A 26,024-nucleotide genomic window follows, 5' to 3' on the forward strand; every position below is an offset into this window, starting at 1 on the left:
TAAAAATATTTTTTTTCTTCCCCGTGAGCATGTCTTGACATGTGATGGATGAAACAGGATTAAAACAAAATACACAGATAGGATAATAAAAGGTAAAAATGCAGGAACCTATGACAGGAAATGCAATGAAACTTCTTTACCTTTATGCTGTCGAGTGTTTTAGGTCCATAACTGTCCTCTAAAATCAATGTTAACCTCACCCTAAAAGTAAAGTTATCTAAACAAAATAAATATAAATCTCTTCAAGGTCTAATAAAGACCAAAGCTGTTCCACGATTTTCCACATTTTGTAGTGAATAAATAGTATGCTTGAATCTTATTCTCCTGTGTTTTTATGGCCTCATGAAAGGAATGGTCTTTGTGTTTTATATAAATTAAATAAAAACATCCCAGCAATGCGTATTATACACACAGGATGCTGTTTCAGATTAAATTAAGCATTTTTTTCCTTCTATATTAAAAATTAGGTGATCGGTAGCAGTAATCAAGTGGGGATCACAAATATTTGTCGAAAACTTTATGTCAGCCTATAGATAAAATTGTTTCAGGGGCTTTAGTTTCTGGATCCACTACTTGGGTTCAGATGGAAACATGCTGATATTTCTATTTCTTGCTTCTTTTTTTTGTACTGTTTCAGCAGCTATTGCATGGCTTCTTATTATACCATATGTGGTGTATACATTTATTGTTTTGTCTATTGTTAAAATTTTTTTTAATACTAGTAGAAGAAATGGCGTTCCTTCGTGGATTTTTATGGATCATCTCTGTTCCATCAAACCAGCAACGTCTTGAAATTAAAGCGCAAATCAAACTTGGTAAATAAGCAGCATGGAACAGTAATTGCGACACCAAGTGGACAAATGTTTAATTGCAGCTCTTTAAAAATTAATTTTCATGGGAACTTTTTTTTTTCTTCTTTTTTTTTTTTTTTTTTTTTAACAAGGTAAATGTATTTTGTTCACTTGCAAAGAATTTCCTTTACTGACACATTTACATACAAATTTGCATTATCATGGCTTTTCAAGTTCTATATGAAAATTATTGAATCAAAAACAAGTTTGAAACCTTCCTCCTCTGATTTGTTTTATTCTGAAACCTGAAAAAAAAAATTACATTTACATTTTAACATAATGCCCATATCTTTATTTCTAATTTCTATAGGGAAGAAATCGTAATGTAATTCTTAGTTATCTAATAAGTAATAAAACTTCACAGGAAAAAAAAAAAAAATCATTTAACACGTCTAAAACCTTGTCTGTGTATGTTCAGTAAAGGGTTCAGTCAGGAAAATATTTTAATCAAATTAGATTTATTTACATGGAAAATGTTTAAATTAAGTTGGATTATTTCATTAATTAAATTTGTTATGATTTATTACACGTAATATGTTAAATTTCTGTCATAAATTTTTTTTTTTTTTTTTTTTAACATATCAAACTTTTTTTTAAGAAAATTATTCAATTCAATTAAATTCAAGCTTTATGAAGGACACAGAATCCAGGTCCATAGAAATAGAAGAAATAAAATGAAAATAAATAGATATAATAAAAGAAGTGCAATACGAGAAGAATTACACAAAATATATAGGCAGGAGTGCCAGTTTTTCCAGATATTAGATGTAAACCTGACAGAGTTTATACAATATCATTCGACAGTTTCAGAGCTCTGCAAATGAATGCATACGTACAATGTCTGTTCATATTTAAACACAGAAAACTAATTGGAAATATTATCAAAATAAATGTTATATTTGTCTGAAGTGGTGTTTTACTTTCTGGATCATTTTTGGAGGCTTTTCTTAACATTTTAATCAGGCAGAATGCTTTGCTACCTGAGTCCAGTCAGAAGAGCCCTTCCTGTTAATCCCGCCCTCTCTATTAAACAGGAAGATAACCTGCCGAAACTCCATTTGGAAACATGAACTCGCTATAGATCGAAAGGAAACTTTAATGACAAGCATCCCACCGGTAAAGCTGTATCGATAGAAAGTCAGGAAACATCTTCTTGGTCTCAACTCCAGCTGTCAGTTGTGACATTTGTTCTGTATTTGTAGCTGAACGGTTGCTGTGAGGTTTTTGGGGTTTTTTCCCCCCAGCTAGCTCGGTTAGCTTCTCCGCTTACTTTGACATCCCTTCGTCTCAAGACTCTCAGCTGGTCCGGTTTCACAAGACGAGTTTTGTGGTGACTAGTTTTTTAGCATTTCACCATGGGATCCAGGGCGTCTACGTTACTTCGAGAAGAAGAAATTGAAGAAATAAAAAAAGAAACAGGCTGTAAGTTGAGCACTGTTTAACATAAGCTAGCTGTCTTGTTAAGGATACCCCTTAACATTTCATACAATACATTTAAATCCTAATGTTTCCACGGTGATATCTATTCACACATAGAAATGTGGTTGTCCTTGTAGTGTTTATTATTTATTCACACTCATTCTGGGCTGTTTTGTTGGATAAAACTGCAGCTGAATTTTAAGATGGCATGTAAAGTAACGACAAAACTTGAGTAAGGGGTTGTTTTCCTTAAGCACAGTATGTTCTTTATATTGTCGTAGCCTGGTAGTAAAATCTGTGCCTCTTTTGGTGTTTTGCCTGCAGTCTCCCACAGTCAGATCACACGACTGTACAGCCGCTTCACCAGTCTGGATAAAGGGGAAAACGGTACCCTTGGGTAAGTAAAAACACGGTCACCCGTCTAAAATTACACACAAATCCACCACAGCCAGATGTCGTAGCCTTTTGTGTTGTTCCTCCACCCTGGCAAAAAGCCTTTTTTTCTTTTTTATCATAGATGTCAAAATTGTAAAGTGTTATTAACTTATTTTAAATACTAAAATTTATATTATCTGTAATACTGTTGAGAATAAAATTATTTGCCAGATGATTGCTTATTTATTTATTTTTTAACAGATTTGACCAGACTAGTTTATATAACATGTTTTTTTTTATTTTTTATTTAGTAACAATGTATGTAGATTTGATACAATTAGAAAAGGTTGCAGTCAGATTTGTAAAGTGTCATTAACTTATTTTAATTACTAAAGGTTATATTCTCTGTAATAGTGTTGAGAATAAAATTATTTGCCAGATGATTGCTTATTTTATGTATTTATTTTAACAGATTTGATCAGAATAGTTTATATAGCATGTTTTTGTTTTTTTTTTTTAAATTTAGTAACAATGTATGTATGTAGATTTGATACAATTAGAAAAGGTTGCAGTCAGATTTGTAAAGTGTCATTAACTTATTTTAATTACAAAAGGTTATATTATCTGTAATAGTGTTGAGAATAAGATTATTTGTCAGATGATTGCTTATTTTATTTATTTATTTTAACAGATTTGATCAGAATAGTTTATATAGCTTTTTTTTTTTTTTAAATTTAGTAACAATGTATGTAGATTTGACACAATTCGAAAAGGTTGCAGTCAGATCTGATATGCAATGACTCATTCGTCCAGCAATCGCTTTAATTTAGGTCTGTCTTGGAGCTTATCTGAATGCAATCAGTGAGTATTTGAGACCCCAGTGTGACACCTGTGAGGTTAACGTCTGGCTCTATGATAAGTGACAGATGATGAAGTACTTGATAATGGTTGCACAACTATAACTTCAGTTCCCACCATTTAATTTGGTGTGGCAGGTCAGTCTTTCAAGGACATAAAGCAGGAAAAAAAAGGAACAAATCTGTAAAATTTTAGAAAACTTAAGTCCTTTTGGAAGATGTTTTATTTGCACACAACAGGTTTTTGGTTTAGCTTTTCCCAGCTTTGGGACTTCTATGGCAGATGCCAGGGTTGTTGTAACTTTTCTTATCGCTACTTGGTTGACACAACAGTGAGATTTGACATACTTATCAGCAGGCTTACATCACGTCTCAGCTGGATACTATACTTTTTTACCACTGACTGACAAATCTCATTATTTGCTGTGAAAACACACATTCTGCTGTCATCTTTTAGTTCAAAATAACATTAGCTTTCATTAAGTTCATCCCAACGTAGTCGGAGATATTTGGTAAAATATTATGAAGCTTGAAGCTAATGTCGTCCATGTCTTGTCAGTTCTAAATGTGTGCTACGCTAAAATTTTACTGAGATTTCTTTCTTTTCTTTTCTTTTTTCTTTACATTTACAGTCGTGAAGATTTTCAGAGGATCCCAGAGTTGGCCATTAATCCTCTGGGAGACAGAATAATCAATGCCTTTTTTCCTGAAGGGTAAGTTTTCTTTTATTTGAAAAAAGTTTTTTTTTTCTCACTCTTTTAACCTTACAAATTAACACCCTGCTGTGGTTTCGGTAACCATGACCGCAAATCTTTTAGTGCAGTGGTATTCAGTTGTGGCCCCATGACTGCAAACATAAGAGGCCCACTTTTTTCTTCCAAGTTGATGTATAATAAACCAAGAGGGGTTTGACGTGCATGTTGGACAGTTGTTTTGGCCCTTCTTTTTTTTTTCTTTTTTTTTCATTTAAGTTGTCCTGGGCATCCCAAAGCCAGATGGTTTTAGATGTTGTTAAAATACAGAAAAGGCAGATGTGTGGGCGTTGTAATTCCAGATGTGGCTTATAATGGTTTCAAATGGGTTGTTTTTCTTTCTCTTTTTTTGTTTATGGCCTGTTTTATTTCTAGCAAGTTGAAAATAGAGGTTTTATGAAATGGTTTTAAGTTACTACTGCTTTGAGTTGTCCTTGTCCTTGTGCTGGCCTCACTGCCTTTATTATGAGTACAAATGTAATCTGAGCTTCCAACGAAATCTATCCAGTGACTATTTCTTTGCATTTTTAGAGAGGACCAGGTGAACTTCAGGGGATTCATGCGCACCTTGGCTCACTTCAGACCAATTGAGGACAATGAGAAGAACAAGAACCCCACTGCCACTGAGCCACTCAACAGCAGGACAAACAAGCTGCTCTGTGAGTGTAGAGCTCAGTCTCAAAGACGTGTTATGGCAGAGTCTGTAACCAGCATCATAAACATTCATAAGGTTTCATCATGTTAAGTCAATGTGTCTGCCATGACTTGTATTTATTTTACTTTTCCAGTTGCCTTCCGTCTGTACGATCTGGACAGAGATGACAAAATCTCTCGGGATGAGTTGCTGCAGGTGAGTGAGTTGGTTTGTTGTAAGGCAGATGTTGAGTCACCTCACTGCTTGTTTTATGAGAATTAAAAACAGTCTTAACATATTAAGACTGAAAACAAATCAGTTAACAATTTCAAATGCATTTTTCTTTCTGTGTGTGAAAACACTTTTTTCACTGAAAATAGCTCTGCTTGAGCCTGGCTGGCCAGTCTGACCCATTCTAACACAAACCTGAGGAACAAATGCTCTTGTGCAATATCTTTAAGGTGCTGTACGTTGAGCAGGACTTCCATGTCAATGAGAAGACTTTGGCCTTTTAGTGATAATGAATTGATATCTCACCTTAATTACAAGGAAACTCTTCTTGCTTTCCCGTATATATATGTTATCTTGTCTTTTGGCTTCCTGTATGCTCCCTCTATGTTATTTGTTATCCCTCTGTGAAACCACCTTGGTGTTGGTGACATTGTGTGACCTATTATTGGTGTAAGCTGCAGGTTAAATGACTCATGAGCATGCCTTGTTTTGCGCAAAACAAGTCTGTCTCACCTGCTTCATCTGATTCACAAAGTGGTGAAACTCAAAGTACTGTTTGTCTTTTATTTTTCTTTTTTTTTTAAACTAAATATGCCCTCTGTAGCTATTCATACAGTCACTTGCCAGAAAGACAAAAATAGCAACAAATGATATTGTGCTGCTGCAACACATGTACCATTAACGTTGTTTTCATAACATTATCATCACCATATTGAGGGGTAAACATTAATATTAACCTTCAGCTGTAGCTGTTTTTCCATTGGTGTTTGTTTAATCATAATGACACTGTTTTGTTTTCAGGTTTTACGGATGATGGTTGGCGTGAACATTTCAGATGAACAGCTTGGTAGCATTGCTGATAGGACCATCCAGGAGGCCGACACAAACGGAGACAGCTGTATTTCCTTCAGTGAATTTATGAAGGCAGGTTTTATGGTCACTTTACATATAATACATAACAATACCAGTCAAAAGGTTGGACACAATTTGCTATTAAATCTAATGGGAAAGTGTGTCCAAACTTTTGACTGGTATTATATGTAATCACTTTTCAGCTCAACCACTTGTTTAAGTAAAAGCACACGCTATTTGAGTGGCGTTTTTAGTTAAAAGCTGTGACCACGTGCACATATTCACCTGGTTTTGAGGCCCCAGTTCATAACATACTCGACTCTAGAAGTTTCTACAGAAAACAAAGAAATGTTTAGATAATAGATGGTTTTGATACCGCCTCAGTAGTGTTCAGTTTTGTCTGTTCTTACAAATTGTTCTAACATGCTTTTGTGCTTGTCCGCAAATAATTTTTTTAATAGTTTTCATGTATTGATTTAGTACAGTATATTTCTGGCAGCAGTCATTATTTAGCAATGTGTTTATGGTGGTCTAGTCACAAGTGGACAGCTCTGAAGCAATAACACAAGATTTACACATACATGCCACTTGTCTCTTGTCCTCAGAAGTCTTATGGTTTACACTAAACATTGGTTTGGAACAAGGTGGTCAAACGCTGCAACAAAGTTTAAATTATTTTAATTTGTGTGTTAGCTGCAAACACAACCTTGTGTTGCACCAAACTGGCCATGCATACATTTGTTCTCAATGCAACAGGAAGACATATACGGGTTTGGTGGAGCACTGCACCCATTTTATTCTGTTTGAAAGCCCATTTAATCATTAATTCTGCATACAACAGTTGGATTGTTGTTTCAGTAAAAGCAAAGCACTTAAAGGTGAGTAACTTCATTGATGAAGTTGTGATTTTAACATTGTGGTGCAGAGAAATGCATGGTTTACAGAAAGTAATTCTGTGTCATATTTATTTGCTTATAGAGCTGAGACATGAGGACTTGAGACAGTGCAGCCTCACAGTCTTCAAACTGTCCATTTGTAACTATTTAACACCAAAGTTTATGTAAAATGAAGTGGGGGGAAAAAATGTACAGATTGTTTCTGAAAGCAAACTTTCTTCTTTAATGTTTTCTCAGGTCTTGGAAAAGGTGGACGTGGAACAGAAAATGAGCATCCGGTTCCTGCATTGAGTTAATTTTTCACTTTCTGAGTAGAGCTTGAACTTTTCTGTTGATGTCAGGACACAACCTGATCCAGCTTTTTAGCAGACTGCTGTGGCCTGCGCTAGTACACGCTGTCCGACCCAGCCTTAGGTAGTAAAAAAGTCTTAGATTCTGAGTTGCTGCATTTGCACCGCTCTGTAAACAAAGGGAAAAAGTGCGTGCCTTGAGCTGTATTATGCAATGTCATTATGTATATTTTCCCAGTAATGCAACACTATTTATTAGAAATGTTTTGAGGGTTGTAGGAATACCACTCCTCTTCTGTGTTTCACATGCTAAGATGATTTTTATAGTGTGATACTTTAGAGCTGTTCTGCAATGAGGAAGTTTATCCACATTTATTTGTAGTCTTATGCTCATATTTGGAACATTTGTCTTTGTATGGACATACAGTACATGTGTGATTCCACTTCAGAGAAGTCAGTGTTTTCTTAATGGTGACAAACCTATTATGAATCTCTGACTTGTGGTGGAGCAAGTCCAAGCGGTCAGCTGTTGTGTTAGCTGAGACAAAGTAGAACCCACTCCACAAATAGTTGTTTAACTCACTGAAGTGCCATGGCGTTGGTTCCCCATAGTCTCAACAGCAGTCAGGACCCTGTAGCCTTGTTTCTGCATTTTGTTTTCATATGGATTAACCTAGCCAATGTTAATCCGCAATGACGGTTATCATCGCAGTTGGACGTAAACTAAGTAAATTTAAAATCAACACCCACCTGGGGCTTGTTGGAGCCACTGCACATTGTAACATTTTCTTGTACAGTTTAGCATTTCAGTAGCACTCAAACTGGTATTAACTGTCACAATAACCTGCAGTTAAAATGAATTTCAACCATTTTAGGACTGATTAAAAGCCCAGCTTTGACTTTTGGTCCTGTGGTGGAAAACTAGTTTTAGATTTAGGTCAACTACAGATAACATGATATGCTTCTGTCATTGTGGGTAAGAAAAATGTTGGTTTAAGCACTGCTTAGTATTTGTCTTGTAATGTATTTCCCTGCTGACTTGTTCTAAATGCTAAAGAGAATAAAAGGCTTAAGAAAGATGTATCCTGTAATGGCTGGTGTACATGAACCAGAGCACTGATGTCTGTGACTTTGTGAAATCATTACACCCTCCGCAACCGAGTGCAGGAAAAAAATGTTCAACCATTTTGATTATCATAATGTGATCATTGGTCATGTGATTCATGTGTTAAGTGAAGTAGGTATCAATCATTAATTTCATTTGAATAAATTAAGTGCCATACATTATGTGTCATTTATTGGGGAGTGTGATAATAGTCTATATATTGCTGTCATGGGCACTGCTACTGTATGCAGTGTTGGAATCCCACTTTTAAATAAATATGAAAAGGGCATCATATAGTATAAACAAGTCAAGAAAACAGTATAAACCTATAAGTAATGAGCAATTATATTACTGAACAACAATGTCGGGTGTGTGTGTAATATGAGCAGACAATATGGGAAAAATAAATAACAAATGTCCCATATTTTACATTTTGTCAACAATTTCATATGGGTGTCAGAAGTCTTTTCAAGTGATATTACCCCATATTCAGCCTTTGTATTTGTACTTCCAGCCATTTTACAAGCTGCTCTTTAGTGAGCTCTGCAAACAGTGTTTTGATGTCTGAGCCTTTAAAAGTTCATAAGTGGTTTCTGTCCATGCCCCTCTCTGGGAGAGGATACAGCTTTCACTGGTGCCCACTGTGATTTTAGACAGCAGGCTAAGGTAGCTAGGGGTGGGTGTATGTTAGTATCCACTATTGGGAAGAAGGGTTAATGCACCTTGTGAAGTCACAAAGGGAAAGATCTCAGTCGTTTGAGCACACATTTCTCTAAATAGTGAAGCAAGTGAGAGATGTGACAGAATTCTCCCACCTTTGGGCCTCATACTCAACATGTGAAGACACATGTGACTGTTATAAAAACAAAACTTTAGAAAGATAATTGCATGAAATGAAACCTATGGTAGAAAGAATGAGGGGAAAAAAAAAGAAGAAAATGCGCTTGCATAACCACACATGGCCTACATGTGTACATAATAGCACATGCTTAATCCAAAGTCACAGATTCATACAGTCAAATACAGTGCTTACAATTTTTCTAACTTATTAGTGACACTATAGAGTAAAATGGTCTATCCTTGGTTTGGAGTCTTTCCATTTTGGCAGAAGTAGTTTTTTTTCTTCTATTGAACAACAATATACATACATACGGCATATTTGATTATTGTATACGTTTAAAATGTGTTGAGGTAACTTACAACAAGGCAGTCTGATAGGAAGAGAGCCTAAACACACACACACACACAAATCAATTAGGACTAGTAACATGAACAAGTCCATCAAGGAAAAATCTTCAGGCATTTTTTGTTTTCATATTCTGAAGAGATTTTGTGGATGTTCTGAAATAATTTTTCCATCCATTGATGTATAATACGTAAAGCCAACAGGATCAGGTTTTTACAAGAATAGTAGAGACCAGATAAAATCTTTATCCATGTCCTTCTCTGTCAACTGAACTACTTGTCTAATTTTGTGTGTGTTGAATTCAGCAACAAAAGTTTAATAACGCACACACACACATATATATATATATATATATATATATATATATATATATATATATATATGTATATATATATATATATATATATATATATATATATATATATATATATATATATATATATATATATATACACACACACACATATACACTACTTTTGGGTGAAATTTCACAACAAGCCTAAAATGCATTCAAACCTGTACAGGTGAACTTAATGTGATCTTCTCTAAGCTTTTAAATGCACATGTCCAGCTGTTAAATGTTTCAATAAATTTTGCACAAGTTGCTGTTCTCTAACAAGGAGCTTAACGGCAAAAATCACGGCAGGTGTGTGATCCTTGAATTGACCAATAAATGTCCTGGTTCAATTAGAGCTGGTGTTTAAACAGTTGTCCTCATCATGCTGTTCACATTATGTGTGTGTGTATATATATATATATATATATATATATATATATATATATATATATATATATATATATATATATATATATATATATATATATATATATATATATATATATACACACACACACACATAATTTTGCCCAAGTAAAAGACAAATGTCACTCAACACAGACAGCATCCATTTATTTTTCAAGACAAATATTCATGTATCATTATCCCATACAACGGATTAAATGTAATTAAGATAAAGAGAGAGAAAAAGGTCTTATTTTCTCCCAGATTTGGAAAACTGGCCCCATAAAACAGCCGTGATTGGACTGCAGTGGTCATGTGGTGCGGACAGTAGTGTACTTTATACTATCACGTTGTGCTGTTAAACAATACTTTACAGTTTGTTTTATTTTAAACATCTAGCAATGCAGCTGATACCGATAATCTCAAAAGCTTTACAGTCATAATCAGCGAGACACGATGCATTTTACTCAGACTTCAACGTGTTTAATGCTCCTCATGGGGACAGAACTATAGACTGAAACGTCACGTGATGAAAGCGCCTGCTCAGGATTACGTTGGAAATGTACGAACGTCCGTGTGTTACTTTTCGTATGAGATTACATAGACATCATATATACGTATGTGAGATTATACGAATGATTTGTGAGAGCAGCCTGACAAAAGAATGAACCGTTATTTCCGGGGCGGGCTTTAGCTTTGATTGACAGGTTTCCGCCACAATCGACGCTTTCTTCCGTTCGCTCGTAGTAGCAGAACAAAAATGGCGTAGAGCGGAGGGTGTGCGGAGAAGAGGACGACAGGACCTTCTTCTCTCCTCGGCGACTTTTGCAAGGGGCGGGAGAGAAGGGGGTCCTGATGGTTTTGGTTTATCTTTTATGAAGTGTGCCATCGACAACGGACCCCTCTTCTCGAAGTAAGCCCGGCAATCCTGCAAACATGTCTCAGCGTAGAAGAGCCGTCGGCTTTTGTTTACCATTATTTGTAGCTGCAGCTCTAAGATCAGAAGGAATATTTCTGCATTATTTGGGACCAACTCTCACCAAGGTCAGTTTTTCTGCAAAAACATTTTTTTTTCTTGAAGTTAAATTTGATAGTGTGTTGATATCTGGAAACTCGCTGTACGTAGGACTGTTAAGTTATTTGGGGTTTTATTTAGCATAAGTATTACAGCTTAATCTGAATTTGAGCTACACAATAATGAAAATATTTGTTATTCCAGGAGGAAATACCCTATCAATGAAACCAGCTGAAGCCCAGACTGGAAGTATATCTCCATTCAGAGCAGACTCAGCACAACCAACACATCATTACCACAACCAAGACCTCCAAAGGAGAGCGGTTGTCAAGATGACCTCTTTTTGGATTTCAGACACATGTCCTCTTCCTTGCTTTTTCTAATACACTGGCTATCTCTCCTTCACAACATACCCTGTCATCCTGGACTGTTTCTGTAGCCTGATGGTCAAACAGGACAGCTGCCATGATTTGGTGGTGTCTGACCTCAGAAATGCACTCTTTGGTTATGTCCATATGAATCTTCCCATTAGAATAGTTCTGCAGCCACTGGATTAGCAAAAGTCATGGAGTTTCTGTTGTGGTTCAATTTGACACAAAGTCTTGAAAGGTGTAATTTTTTGCAATATTATAAAAACGTTTGCTTATACTTTACCCAAAAAGCAAACAAAAAAAAATCTTATGCTTTTCCTCCTTATCCTCCAATTAGGTCAAAGCGGTTTGTAAATGGACGAATTATCTGCACCCAGTTTCTGTGAAAGAAGTAAAGACACAAGTTACTGTAGCAAAGATCAAGGCCTGTGATCAAATTAGATTTCTTGTTTCCTTTTTTCTCTCTTGTTGTTTTGTACTACCTCATTGCCACAGCAAGTCCAACATGACAGAATAGGAGCTTGATCAGGACAAGTAGCTTACTGGTTATCGAGCACCGTGCAATTTTCTTCATCATTCCTGAATTAGGTTTTAGTTTAGATAGATGGTTGATAGATTAGCTGAAGGCATTCATGATTGATTTTAGTTCAGCTTTTCTGAGACAAACAATGACTCACTAAAACCACATTCTTTTGAGCATCTTTTACAAAAAAAAAAAAGACATTATTTTTGTACCATCCCTTTTACATTTCACTTCATGTGCTTTCCTTTGCAAAGTCTGCAAGTAGATTTAAATTTGGCCACTTGTGGTATTCTTTGTCTGCACCACATTCAGTCAACCTTGAAATTCTTCATTTATCTTGATCATATAAAACAGGACATCCTAAGCACACTACAAGTAGATCTAATTTATTTTTATTTTTGTGCCATAAATAGTTAGATATATATTTTAAAAAAAATAAAATCACACTTTAACGGGATCTGTGCAATATTTGATCTTAACTGTCATGTTGTTGACCAAACTGTATATTGTATAAACAAGTGACAAGTTGTTGAAAGCAACAAAATCACCAATGTCTTCCATTAAGATATGTATAGACTCATGTGCATTAGCTTATTTAGCAGGACTGTGGTGCAAACATTATAGTTGCCATGCATGACCAGTAGTGATGCTTGCTTCATGAAAAATAGTGAAATCAATTTCTAGGCTGAGCTAGAGTTCAAAACAAAGGAAACAGTTTCAGTAAAGCAAGTGAGTGGTACACCTTTTAGATTAAGCGAATCTAAACACAGCTTTGCCCTCAAATTTAGTGCATGAGCTCAATTTTAGACTGTATTTAAGAATAAAGTATTGACTTGAATTATTTTAACACACACTCGAGATATATTATAGCTTTCTGAGAAAACTGCTGCTTGTTCACTTAAAAACCAGAAGATTTAGTCAACATGTGACAGCCAAAAACTAAAAGGTGACGCTCAGAGTAGAACTAATAATCTTAGATTTGGATCAGTTTTGCAGCAATTCGTAGTGACAGTAGTCCTAGAATTAAGATCTCACCATGATATTTCATTGTACATATTAACCTCATAGCTTTTGGATTCAGAGTGTTATATTTTAATCCATAAAATTGTATTTGATTAGGTTTAGAAGCAATAACAAACAATAATGCATGAGTTTAAATCCAGGATGTTAGTATGTAAATGATTGTGTAACATCACTTTGAATCCTCCCCTTCTGTTCAATGCCTATACTCTTGTTAGCCTTTTTTTTTTTTTTAATTTATTTTGATTTAGCCTTACATTATATTTAGCTTCATAGTATTGCATTACATTACATTGCATTATCCAAACCTACTGGTACTTGGAAGATGGTTTAGATTTAAATTCTTGTAGCATTTTTATATTCACAAAAAAACCCCACCCCTTCCTTTAGAAATGCAGACTTGAGTAACCGTGTGGCTGCAAAGGACTTATGGAAGGATGCTTGCTTAAAAAGCACTTTTCTCTACCGACTCACACCATCATCATCGTCGTCGTCTTGAATTCTAGAAACCATATAATGCTGTTTCTGGGGATTTCTAATCACTTTTTAAGCAAGTAGATGTCGATGCGACATGAATACATGGGTTTTAAAGAAAATGCATGACTTAGCAATGTAATGAATGACTTGTATTGCATGCAATAATCCAACTTTGTAATGTGAATGAGTGTAATTAGGGTACTGAGATGTTCAAAACTGATGTTCTGTGAAAATGAGGTCATTTGACACAGCAGCAGGCACAAGTAGCTTCAATAATTGGTTGTGGTTTTACAGATTTACTGCCTGTTGTGATATTAAAAAACACATATATAGAAAAAGAGGAAAGAATCAGTTTCTGCTCTTCTGTTGTGTCAAATATGATCAGACACTACAGCCAAAGTGGAGCAAAAGATAGAAAAACTTTTGTTCTTGCTTGAAGAAAAAAAAGCTAAGGCTTAAGAATAATTACATTACTTTGTTGATTAACTTTTTCACCGAGGAGGTGAACTGTGTAGAAACTATGCACTCCAGAGGGAGGAAATGGGCATGCTTATGTGTGAGCCTCTTGTCTGGTTTTGTATTTACTTAAACTAATAGAAAAAAATCTGTATCAGAAGATCAGCAATAAAATGCAGCATGGTGCCAACTGGATCTCTGGGTGTTGTTTGCTTACAGTTTCAGCCTTGTTTGCTCGTGCTGTATGTTGTGTCAAGAAAAATTTGGACACTACTGAATTTTGAACTTTTAGAAGACATTCAGCATTGTGGGATACACTTATCTACTTATGGTGAGGCAGGCAATGTTATTTGTATAAAACACGTAGTGAACAATACAACTTTAGTGTTTTATGTAAAGAAAAGATTCTACAGTTTATGCATAAATTAGCAATAGTTTAAGTTTGTATCAGTATTCTAGGTTTGAAACTGGAGCCTGAATCACTATATAACTTATCAAACCCCTTAGCAGGAAGGAAACCTTTACGTTAACCCACTGGTATATGACATCCTCAAGAGATAAAAATATGTAAATTACTCTTTCTTTCAAGTATATGTACACTATAAGAAACAAGTTTTTAGATGTGATGATATAAACCTTTCAGTCATAACTAGTTTCAGTATTTACTTTTTTGCTGATCAGTCTTATGCAACTAATCTTTGAATCCATACTGTACTCTAGGAGATGACAGTGCAACAAAAATGCTCCCGTTACATGAGCAAGGGTCTAGTTAAATAGTTGGTCCACAAGTCTTTCATCAATCAAAACTGAAGAGATTTCTTATAAAGAGGACAATAAGAAATGGTGAAACACTGAAGCTGTTGCCTCTTAATGCTGAGCAAGTGTTCATTAAGCACTTTAATATAAAAGATAACATGTTACTAAAGCATTTAGAGGCATGCATGAACAAAATTAGATCAATTTCATTCAAATTGTATTAATATCTAAACTCCAAAGTGTCTTAATATGTTTGAAAAGAGATAAAGCATTACAAATGTATCAATAAAAAAAAAGCTGTACCATATGCAAAGCCATCATGGTTGGAAATGTCCCAAAATTGTACTGCGGGTTTCATCTCTTCCTCATAGATGACGATATAGCTGATCAGCCAATCACATGGCAGTAACTTGACACATTGAGGCATGGTGAAGGCGATTGATAAATTTTAAATTGAGCATCAGAATGATTGAAGTAGCTTAATGTGACATGGTTGTTTGTCTATTTCAGAAGCTGCTGATCCTCTGGGATTTGCACACAATATCTCTAGGATTTACAGACAATGGTCTGCAAACAGAAAATATCCAGCAAGCAGCAGATGTCTGAACCAATATGCTTCATTTTGTCAGAGAATGGACAGACTCGTTGAAGATGATAGAATGATAACAGTAACTTGAAGAATACTCAAATACACCAACATAAAACTCAGATAATAACGTTCCAATCAAGGTACCCAGAATGTACATGATGAAGCTTCAAGCAGACTGTTTACAATAGCAGAGGACCACCTCTGATGCAACTCCTGTCAGCTAAGAACAGCAAACCGAGGCTACAGTTCACTCAGGTCAGGGGAGGAGAGGATCTCAACTCTTCATGCCAACTTAGCATGGTTTAAACACCACAGCCTATACTAGCTGAGTATTGTTGCTGCTTTATGACCACAGTGTAGCAGCTTCTGACGGCTCCTTCCAGCAGGATAATGCACCATGTCACAAAGCCCAATCTCACAATGAGTTCAGTGTACTCCAACGGCCTCCACAGTCAGCAGATCTCAATCCAGCAGAGCAGCTTTAGAATGAGGTGGAACAGGGGATTCCCACCATGGATGTGCAGCCAACAAATCTGCAACAACTGTGATGCTTCATGTCAATATGGGGCAAAATCTCAGGTTTCCAACACCTGGTTGAATTGATGTCATGAAACAGTTCTAAAGGCAAAAGTGGGCCAAAGAATGGGATGTGTCTATTTTTTAATCATTTTCATATAGAAGTCTTCACACTTAATTTAGAAATACATGCAAAAACTGCGAGATTAGGTGAATTGATTTGCAACAAAGCTGTTATTAGAATAAAAACTAGTAATGGGGACAAAAATGTTCCTCTGCAGCACTAAGGATGGTAAGTTATTAGATTTGCTGGCATAAAAAAACCATTATACAAAAGTAGAAATGATTCATTTTATTGACAAAGCAAAGCGGAATAACAGTACATGTAATAATTTTGTTAAAGATATAAAACAATCATGCGGAAGATATAGACAGGAATATACAGAATAGTTATTTAGAAGTAGTGCAAAGCCTGCGTGTTTATATGCAAATAAAAAAAGAGGATACTAGGTGTTATGGTTCACGACGTATTTCCCTCTGGGCCGAATGCCATACAGCTGAGCTCAGGACAAACTTACAAATATCCGCAGCCTTCTTTAAGGAAGTTAAAAATAGAGTTTACAGCTGTAAATTGTTGTGGTTTGATTGGTGAACTTTGTCACTTCAACGCAAAGTGTGAATGAGAAGCCTTTAAACCTTTTCAGATGAAAAAATGATTGATTAAACTCATTTACTAAAAGAATCTTAAACTTAGTGATTAAACTATAAATGAAGTGTGTTTTGTACTATACAACTGTATCCATAAATAATATGGATAAAATATTTTTACAAGCTACAGCGACATAGGGAAAGACATAAATTCACCCCCAGTAAAATACAAATATAACACAAACTTTGGGGGTCTCTAATCTCAGGGTTAATGGTTTTTGCACACTACTTGCTTAATTCACTGGTAACACTCATGTCAGCCAGTCTGCTCTTGATGTGCAACATCTGATTCATCTGCTCTTCAAACTGTTGTCTCATCTGAATAGAAAGAGATAAAAACACATTTATTTTTCAATAACATTTTTTTTTAATTGAATCGTTCAAACAGTCTACTAGTATTCTCAAGGTGCCAAAGAGGCAAGGTGGCATTTGACACCAAACTGAAACAAGCTTCTGTATTAGATTATGACCATCACTGAGGCTTTGAGACTAAGATGCCAGTCAGGTATCTCTTACAGGATGAATTCAGCCTGAAAACTGAGCAAATACAGATCTCAACAGTTTGCATTGTTAATATGACAGTTTAGTTATGAAATGTAATCATCTTAGTTATTTAAATTAAAGATCATCACAAGTAAACAGATGTTAGAAGTCACAACACATTAAGTCAGAATATTTTATTACCTAAATTTATTCAAATTTAGGATAATTTATTAACACAAATTCATTACAAGCAGTAATGTTTTTCATTTGGTTTTCTCACCTCACTAATGGTTTCTTCGAGTGGCTTCAGATCAAATGTGATTGCTGATGCTTTCACCATTGAGCTGCTATTAAGGATGTAACTACAGAAAAAGAAAAACAACAATTTAAAGAGGAAGTTTTCCATGCTCAGTCCATTCTATAAAATCGTCTGCTGCTTGTTTTAAAAGTAATATAGGCATCCTCATACATCAGGAGCAAGGTGTCTGGAGTTTGTATTGTAGCTCCAACATGAGCTTAAAGAAAGTATGTTTATGTTTTGAACAACATTTATAACCCACATGTTTATTTTGGCCTCTCTGGGCTGCAGGCAGCAAACATGAGAAGTCAACATGCTTGTATGCTCAAGGAAAAATGAGACGGCTTACCAACTGATGTTTGCTTTGTGGAGGAGAAAGATGGTGCGGACAGAAGCTAAATGGGACGAAGCTGAATGAATAACTTTCCCCACAACACAGTGACAGGAACTGCATTTTAGAGGGCTGTAAATGCTAAATAAACAAGAACAGTAAATATGACTTATTATGCTCAATATGCATATTCGTTCAAAAGCTAGAACCACACTCACCAATTAGCCATTTCCCCTTTATGTACTGTAACAACAGCATCACAAACAACCACATCTTTGGTTACTCCTGAAGGGGAAGTCAGTGTTGATCATACAATTTGGGAGACAATTAGATGTAAATTTTTGGAATAGCAAAAAAAAAAAAAAATGCACAAGATAAAAATGAAAAATTTCGTTCAGGGTTTGAGTTCAAACAGTGAGATTTTAAACGACGCTGAGTTTAGGCAAAGCGTACTGTAAATGTGTATCTTATTCTGTCATGTCATCTATGACAACCACACAAAATCCATCGACAATGCATTTTAAAAATGGATGTTGAAATAAAATTAACAAATATAAATATATATCAATTTAAAAATCATACACATACATATATTGTAATAAATAAATAAAGAAAGAAAGAAAGAAAGAAGAGTCCCTGCAGTTTGCTCCTCTGAGGCAAGGAAACTTACTTATGCACATGACAGCGTCGATACATTTCAACTCTCCACAGACGCCGAGCGAGTCCGCCAGGACAGTGTTGCATTGCTGACAATGAAGAGTCATGTGTCCTGCAGCTTTGGTTACCTTTATGTCGTCGATACGTTTAAGTAAGAGGCTCTCCTCAAATTCCATTGTGAGTTTTTTTTTTTAACACCTTATTCCGCGCTCTTGTATTTGAAGAAGGAAAAAAAAAGCTAAGTTCTTCTTCTTCTGCAAATTTTACATCAGTGCGACTTGCGTAATACTGCCGCCATCCGGTTTTCCGTCATCTCGTATTCACATAGCAAAGTAAAATAAAATTATCAAAGAAAAAAACACACAAAATAAAAAGAAGAACTAAAATGTATTCTTTGTTTACCAACTGATTATTTTAATTAAATTTAAGAGAAAAAGAGACGCGTTAACTAGCTTCACTCTGATTGGTTACCAGGCAAATCCGGTCAAAGTCAACAGCCAATCACAGAGCTGATACTGCTCCGTTTTGAATTGGATGTTATTTCAACCGTCGGATGAAGACTCGCCCCCTTTGAAAGAAAAGAAAAAAGTCTTATTGTGAATGAGTTTCAGACATTAGTGTTACTTTACTTTCTGGAAAAATAAAGATTAACTGTAACACCAGCATGGATTTGGACTCCATGAAATATGCTGATTTGCAAAGCCTCGCGAAGGAACTCGGACTTAAGGCGAACATGAAGGTAAACTAACTCTTTGTTTGGCCATGGCTAACACCGCAGTGTTTTGAAGGCAGTCGTAACGCTAACGGCAGCAACTGTTTGCTAACATTAACATATACCATGAAAAAATGTTTTTTTTTCCTATTCTAGGCCGACAAACTCCGTAGAGCCATTAAACAGCATTATAGAAAAGAGAACAACAACGAGGAAGAAGGACAGGTAACGTTGTTCTAGTTAATAAATGCATTAATAAGGAAATCTTTCGTAGTGGTCAGTATCTAAACTGGTACGCTCCCATTCAAGAGTGACGATGTTTTCCAAGAAGAGGAAAAGGCGACTGAGGATAATATTCGCGACAGTCCAGATGAAGATGGGGAGGAAGCAGCTTCTAGCACCGCTGGGTTTGTGAACACACGTCGGGGGAGAAGTAAAGCCACCAAGAGAAAGGTTACTGATGATACGACAGTAGCAGAGGGTAATGCCCAGATTACACCAAATGCTGCAAAGGTATTACATATGACTTCTAAATGCACAAGAAAGTCATAAAAAAAAAAAAAAAAAAAAAAAAAAAAATCAACAATGGAATATTACAACCCTCGTGTAATTTTTTTTTTTTTTTTTTTTTTTTTTTTAAATAAAAACAGAACATTTAAAAAATAAAAACCAACTACTTATATTGGAAGTTTTAAATCCAGAAATTCTTGTTTGTTCTATAAGGGTAATGCTAACATTAATGCATATGGCACATCATCTAATGCAAAGGGTGCTAAGAAGAAAAAGCCATCATCTGATGAAGAAAACACTGAAGTAGAGCCCCCCAAGGAGCTTCAGACCACCAGCAGTGAGCAGCAGCAAGCTGACACAAAGGATGAACCACCTGCTGGATGCGGTGAAACAGGTTAGTGCAGGGGTGTCAAACTCCAGTCCTCGAGGTCTCCAGTCCAGCAGGTTTTTGTTGTCTCCATGCTCCAACACACCTGACCGAAATCCATAAATATGTTGACAAGAAGCTGCTGGATCCATTTGATTTGAATCAGCTGTGTTGGTAGAAGGAAACAACAAAAACCTGTCAGATACCAGCACACTAGGAATGGAGTTTGACACCCAGAGGTTTGCGTGATCAGTGTCTTTTAATTGTTTTAATTTTGCTTTTATTTGTTGCTACTTTGACCATATGTGTGTTCAGTCGCTTAGTAAATTTAATATTTTTACCAATTAGCTCCTGTTTGACATCTATTTTTAGAAAAGGCACCAAAAGTGGCCAAAGCTGGTAAAATCCCTCGATACCAAGGACTCCAGCAGAAAAACAAGACTCTACTGAAGCCTGTCACTCCTAGTGAGTTGAATTTCTTCAACAAAAACTAGAAAGCAGAAGTCAAGTCGCAACCCATTTTAATCATTCTTGTTTTAATTATTATTCAGACTTCAAAAAACTACACGAGGCGCAGTTTAACAGAATGGAGTCCATTGACAACTATGTTCAGCGGAAGATGAAGCAGATAGAAACCTACAGAAAGCCAGTCAAAGAACTGAAGGTATTTTTCTCTGAAAAATCTGAGTTAATTCTTTAAAAGCAATTATATTCATAAGTGAAGAATAATTTTTATTCTATTCTTTGTAGGATGTTTCAGACAAAGTTACATTACAGCAACCCAATGAGAAAGCCCAAGTGGTAAGCAGAATCACTGGCTCATCAATTACTGTATGTTCTGATAACGTCTGATGTGCAGTAAGAGGTATTTTTGTATGAAACAGAAGAAACATCCAGCCCGTGCCACCATGTTCAGCCCTGCCCTGAAACCAGCTGAAGAAAAACGCAGACACACTTTGCTCTCAGCCAGTAAAGTTCCACCTAATAAAGCTACAGGGAGAGATGTTTCATTTAGACCATCTGTCCTTTCCACTCGCAGGATCGATGTGCGGTGAGTCACTTTTTTTTTTTCCCCCTCTCTCCTTGAACTGGATCTATTAAATATATTTTGTGACACTGACAGTTTTAAGTCTTCATTTTGCAGATTCTCAGAAGCTACTCATGACAATGAGTTTAAGCGGTCTTTGGTAAAAACACCCGCACGCATGTCGCCCTGTGTGGCTTCCAGCACCCCACAAAAGCCGACCACTGGTGCAGAAAACCCCCAAAATATCAGGTCCTCAACTTTCTCTGCTCAAAAAACACCAGGTATTTTCAAATTTCACTTCTTATAGTGGTCTTTGAACTAGACTTCTGTATTGGAAGAAAAAGTAAATAGTTTGTTTTCCACCCTAAAAGGACTATTCGTTTTCACCGGCAACACAAGCACTTCAGCAACCCCCGGAAAAGAGAAGAAGCCAAGTTTTGATCTGAAAGCAAGTCTGTCGCGTCCTCTCACCTACAAGCCACATAAAGGTATAAAACCGTTCTGAAGTCCCGCATTTACAATGATTTTACAAGCCAAAACAAAACTATTCTTTCTTTTTACAGGTAAACTTAAGCCGTTTGGAGAGACAAAGGAAAACCCATCAGAAAACAAGTCTCTTGCCTCGGATACACGTCTGGAAAGTTACAAACAACACAAAGTTCAGTCAAGGTATGACTTTTATTTATCCTGATTAAAACTTCCATAATAAATAATTAAGACGGCTTATTTCATAAATGTTCTGTTGTGTTGTAGAGAGGACCGGAGGACGAAACAAATGGAAGGTCGTAAGCAGAAGAAAGAAGGACTACTTGGTGCAAGGAGAGGGATTGTCATGATGTAGAAATGTTGTGCTTGCTTGTAGATCTATGTACAGCCTGTTGTGTAAATATTTTTTCTGCAATCTTGTAGTTTGTAAGAAAGTAGATCCGCTCCAATCTTCTCTCCAGCTATAGTTTTCAGGTTTGTTCATTTGTTTCAAGCGCATTTTTTCCAAAAATGATGCCTCTTGTCTTTTAATGGGTCGTTTATCCTGTTAGAGCTTGTCTCTCTGTTTTAACAAGTTTTATACACATTTTTTAAAACATTCTAATAAAAAATATGATGTAAGAATCTGGCCAGAAATATTTGTATGCATTTGCTGAGGCTTTTTTAAATAAAAAAATAAATAAAATTTCCATGTGAAAATATTTTAATGAGTTTATTGACAGAAGTCACAAAGTAAACGAAGCAACCGGATCTTGTGAAAGTGTAGGATAATTATCTTGGTAAATGATGAGAGAGACAGTAGCTGAGATTTTCCCTGTTTGCTTCTTTTAAAACAGTTTTCTACAAACACAAGTTGATGTTTCAGTGCATGGGTGACAATCGAGGGAAAGGTTTCTGAACCGGTTGATGTTTTAAGGATGAACAGTTCAACTGAAGCAGTATTTTATACATCTCAGACTTCAGGATTTCTCTTATACACTTCATAGGCAAACTCCTCAGTATGTGCATAGTCTTTGCTGACCCCAATGAAATCGATCTCAAGCTGGAATGGACCATCTGCTTTATCCCCCAATGTAAAACCAATGGTGTTGACCTGTAAAGACATAATCACAAATCAGTGCATATTATCATGAAGCGTATTTGCAAAGACATATACTTCAGTCTGTAAATGTTTTTATGTTTGACAGTACCTTGTCAAGCCAAAGAGGATGTTGATCGTCTTGTATTCTCCCTCGATGTGTGAGAAAGAACTTGGAAAAAGGTATCTGCAAATGAGACGGGTTGTTTAATTATCCAAAGAATTAAGATACAATTCCTGCAACGGGTGTGCTGTATGCCTAAAGAAGCTGCTCCAGCAATGTTCTGCAGTTTGATCCAAAAATTTCATAGCTGCATGCAGTATTATACCTGCAGCACTGACACTGGCCAAAAAAAAAGTTGCCGCCTGGTTTAACTTTAATTAAATAGGTACAAGCCTCCTATTGCATTATCACTGCATGGGAGATTATATTTCTACTGGCAACCAGGTATTAACTCATGCAATGAGTAGTGTCTCATTTCTTCAGCCAGTGCTTTCCTTGAGGAACCCCATCATGCTTAATTTTATGCTTTCATTAGTCTAAATGCCACCATCGATAAACGTTTTCTGGATGAAGCCAAAGATAAGCAACAACATAACGCCATACTTTAAGAACAAACAAAAAAGGGGTTAATCATTAATCACAATGGCTGTGAATAATTCAAGCCTTAAAGAGCCTCTTGTGCTCTTTTGGGGTCCCTCAGTTGGGAACTACTGTCATGTTGAAAAGCACATTACTTGATCTTTGAAGGGTGAAATAATTTATATTCATGAAGCAGAGAAAACATCTAAGGAGGCACAGAAACTAACACTGGGTTAAGAACTGTCCAACACATTAATAACACATTAATGGTCTTTAAAAAAGAGGCTGATGAAGCGATGCATCCATCATACCTGGCATCTGCTGTGGGGAAATCTGTGATCTGGGTCAGGTCAATGCTAACGACAGTACAACAAAAATTTGTGTGACCTTTTTTTCTCATGTTGGCTGCTTTTTTTTGACCAGGCAGTGTATAAAGCCTTCATAAGAGTATCACTGTGTTCACCTTCACATCTTGCCAGTAGGGCCCTCCCCTGGTGTAGAGGAAGTAACTGTAGATGTCATCTTTCTGATGGGTGAAGTATGTTTCTGCAGCTATGTTGATCATCCATGGGCGGCCGTCGCCACGAATCCGTAAATGGAGGGTGTTAAAACTGGACCAATCGTAGTGCCTTTTTCTATCAAATGAAGCCTTGGAGAAGAAGAAAAGGGTTGCATATAAATCAAGATGTGGTCATCATGTAACATCTGCTACTACCAAAGTTAAAACAGCAGACTGTTACCAGGTGGAGAGCATTTGAAAAATATGTCAAGCCTGACCAGATTCATCCAACCAGAGTAAAAGCAGCAAAAACAAAAAGGCAGGGCACTAACCAGTGGTATCTTTGAGCGCATTGTGCAGTATCCACTGTAACGCGTTACTCCGTCTCTCGGAGGAGTAGATTTCAGAGTCCCATACAGAAAGCAGGTATTGGTCCTTCCAAGCTTCAGGTAAACTTCACTGTGGCCTCCTATCTCCTTATCTGAGGACACTGTCCACTCCTCCAAGCTCTCAGGACCTCTAAACTCCCATATCACCCTGTTCTGCTCCAGCATGTGCTCAAGGACTGGTTTGCCCTGAGGACCGACCCACCGGTCAAAAAACTCATTCTTCAGCAGTGTTAAGTGCTTCTTTATACCATCCAGACCCTTAAGAAAGTCAAAGTTGATCTTCTGCCATGGGGGTTTGTCCTGCTGCCCAGGTCGTCGGTATCCACTCTGGATCAGAGCTCTTTTGGGCACAGTGTGAGGAGCTTTAGAGGGGAGAAGGAGGTAGTGGTTGTGGATGGAGCTCAGCTGGCGCAGCTGAGGGAGACGTGTGATCTGCAGCATGGATATTTTAGCGCTGACCCAGATGATTCACTGCTGGGATGCATCACAAAGTAGTTTTATTACATTTTAGTTACAAGGTGATGAAGTAGTGCATGTTTCCAAATGCTGAAACGTGTCAGTCTCATTTGTTTAGGTGTCATGGCTTAAATTAGTGTGAGTGTCCTTTTGTAATTTGTGTCTGCTCAAATAACAACATTAACATGTCTTTACATTTCTGGCCTATGTAAGAATACGGTGCAATCATCTGGAGACGCTGCTCTAAAAATCTTTATGTTATGAATAACACAAAACTATTTTAACACAGACATGATAGTGATCAATGCCTTGTGCCACTGATGCACTGCTAAGTTCCGAATTGTGTATACTAGATAGCATTATGGATGCAATGCTCATTGTTTACAAAAAAAAGAACATACCAAAGCCTTATTAATCAAATTGCAAGACAGTTTCCATTTTAATTTTATATTGTGAAAGAAAAAACAAATGGTAAACAAACAGGACTTTTCTAAACGTTTCTGAACTAACACAATGATTTCAAGTATAGATTTGTACATTGTTAAAAATCAAACATTTAATGCTAAGTTTCCTGTCCTTTGCCTTGCTTGGAGATGGATTTTTTAATATATTAAAAACTATAAAAATCTAATTTGGGCTATCTTGTGTTGATAAATTGTATTACTTGACTACATAGTAAGTGAACCCCCAACACAGATCTGAGGGAAACAGTATGTTTCCTAACATTTTATCTTATGTTGCGTTTTTACAGATTATTTTAATCAAATTCTAAATTTACACCATATTAGAATATTATAACTGTTTCAGTATAAACATTTAATATGCTGTTTTTATATTTGTAATGTTTAAATGTGGGGTTTTAAAATATTAACCTCTTTTAGTTTACCATTATTTTTGACAGTTTGACAAAGAAAACAATAAATTATTATTTTTCATACAGCTTGAAAACACACACTTCAACAAAGTCATCTTGCATAAATTTATAAGCACATGATAAGAATACGGTAATACACGCTTTATTGTATGTTCCTACTTACCTACCCACGTGATAGCAGCTATGGGCCGCGGCTAAAATGAAGTTTAGTGTGATATACTCCACAAAATTATCTACATGCACCGCTCTTATGAAATACAAACGTCTTCAAATATGCTCATACGACTGAAATCAAGGTTGTCTGTAGCTACAGGAAAGCGGAAGTAAACGAGCTGCGTTCAGCTTACATTAAACAGCAAACGTGACACAGAGGGAGCCTGCGAGAGATGTGAACAACACAGATTTACGACGAGAAGAATATTTGTTCGATCGTGAACGCAACTTTAGTGCACCAAAGATTCTTATCCTGACTGACACACACATGTAGACCATAGTTCCCTTTTTGTTGGAAACGCGTTGTGTTTAATTTTTCATGGCAATTGCTTTTTTAAAATTCCATTAGAAAGAAGTTAAATTACTTGGAGCGATTTTTAATGTTATAATTTCCAAACAAGAAATGCAAACTGTCTCGGTGAACTGGACGCGCATGCTCA

At 36.2% G+C, this 26,024-nt stretch overlaps 3 protein-coding genes across 6 annotated transcripts; 2 read left to right on the forward strand and 1 right to left on the reverse strand.

The window, feature by feature from the left end:
• The first annotated feature begins 1,896 nt into the window (after positions 1-1,896).
• Positions 1,897-8,430, forward strand: chp1 (calcineurin-like EF-hand protein 1). The gene is made up of 7 exons (XM_079262705.1): positions 1,897-2,273; positions 2,595-2,667; positions 4,135-4,215; positions 4,786-4,913; positions 5,043-5,104; positions 5,921-6,043; positions 7,105-8,430. Exons 1-7 carry the CDS (start codon positions 2,207-2,209, stop codon positions 7,156-7,158), a joined length of 588 nt encoding a protein of 195 aa, XP_079118831.1. The 5' UTR covers positions 1,897-2,206; the 3' UTR covers positions 7,159-8,430.
• Positions 8,431-18,979: 10,549 nt separating this feature from the next.
• Positions 18,980-21,882, forward strand: nusap1 (nucleolar and spindle associated protein 1). Its single transcript, XM_079261658.1, has 12 exons — positions 18,980-19,129; positions 19,259-19,327; positions 19,412-19,615; positions 19,871-20,006; positions 20,352-20,444; positions 20,531-20,643; positions 20,730-20,780; positions 20,864-21,030; positions 21,124-21,287; positions 21,378-21,494; positions 21,570-21,675; positions 21,760-21,882. Exons 1-12 carry the CDS (start codon positions 19,055-19,057, stop codon positions 21,845-21,847), a joined length of 1,383 nt encoding a protein of 460 aa, XP_079117784.1. The 5' UTR covers positions 18,980-19,054; the 3' UTR covers positions 21,848-21,882.
• A 363-nt stretch (positions 21,883-22,245) lies between these two features.
• ndufaf1 (NADH:ubiquinone oxidoreductase complex assembly factor 1) lies at positions 22,246-25,672 on the reverse strand. Of its 4 annotated transcripts, none has more exons than XM_079262185.1 (5): positions 25,535-25,672; positions 23,985-24,515; positions 23,617-23,802; positions 22,683-22,757; positions 22,246-22,585 (listed from the first exon to the last, which is right to left on the reverse strand). In XM_079262185.1, exons 2-5 carry the CDS (start codon positions 24,480-24,482, stop codon positions 22,445-22,447), a joined length of 900 nt encoding a protein of 299 aa, XP_079118311.1. In that variant the 5' UTR covers positions 24,483-24,515; positions 25,535-25,672; the 3' UTR covers positions 22,246-22,444. The 4 variants fall into 4 exon arrangements, with proteins under 4 accessions (XP_079118311.1, XP_079118314.1, XP_079118313.1 ...); XM_079262188.1 differs by having other exon boundaries at positions 23,985-24,512; positions 25,539-25,657; XM_079262187.1 differs by having other exon boundaries at positions 23,985-24,512; positions 25,535-25,655.
• Positions 25,673-26,024: the final 352 nt, after the last annotated feature.

This window comes from Telmatherina bonti (genome assembly GCF_933228915.1).
Source record: "Telmatherina bonti genome assembly, chromosome: 22".
NCBI lineage: Eukaryota > Metazoa > Chordata > Actinopteri > Atheriniformes > Telmatherinidae > Telmatherina > Telmatherina bonti.

What these genes read in the sequence shown, in the direction of transcription:
- chp1 (XM_079262705.1), top strand. Translation starts at nt 2,207, where the DNA reads ATGGGATCCAGGGCGTCTACGTTACTTCGAGAAGAAGAAATTGAAGAA. An exon ending in GGGGAAAACGGTACCCTTGG is followed by an intron (nt 2,668 to 4,134) that starts GTAAGTAAAAAC and finishes TTACATTTACAG; the next exon opens with TCGTGAAGATTTTCAGAGGA. An exon ending in CCTTCAGTGAATTTATGAAG is followed by an intron (nt 6,044 to 7,104) that starts GCAGGTTTTATG and finishes ATGTTTTCTCAG; the next exon opens with GTCTTGGAAAAGGTGGACGT.
- nusap1 (XM_079261658.1), top strand. Translation starts at nt 19,055, where the DNA reads ATGGATTTGGACTCCATGAAATATGCTGATTTGCAAAGCCTCGCGAAG. An exon ending in TGCTGGATGCGGTGAAACAG is followed by an intron (nt 20,007 to 20,351) that starts GTTAGTGCAGGG and finishes ATCTATTTTTAG; the next exon opens with AAAAGGCACCAAAAGTGGCC. An exon ending in CCAATGAGAAAGCCCAAGTG is followed by an intron (nt 20,781 to 20,863) that starts GTAAGCAGAATC and finishes TGTATGAAACAG; the next exon opens with AAGAAACATCCAGCCCGTGC.
- ndufaf1 (XM_079262185.1), bottom strand. Translation starts at nt 24,482, where the DNA reads ATGCTGCAGATCACACGTCTCCCTCAGCTGCGCCAGCTGAGCTCCATC. An exon ending in TGCGCTCAAAGATACCACTG is followed by an intron (nt 23,803 to 23,984) that starts GTTAGTGCCCTG and finishes TTCTTCTCCAAG; the next exon opens with GCTTCATTTGATAGAAAAAG. An exon ending in CCTACTGGCAAGATGTGAAG is followed by an intron (nt 22,758 to 23,616) that starts GTGAACACAGTG and finishes TCTCATTTGCAG; the next exon opens with ATACCTTTTTCCAAGTTCTT.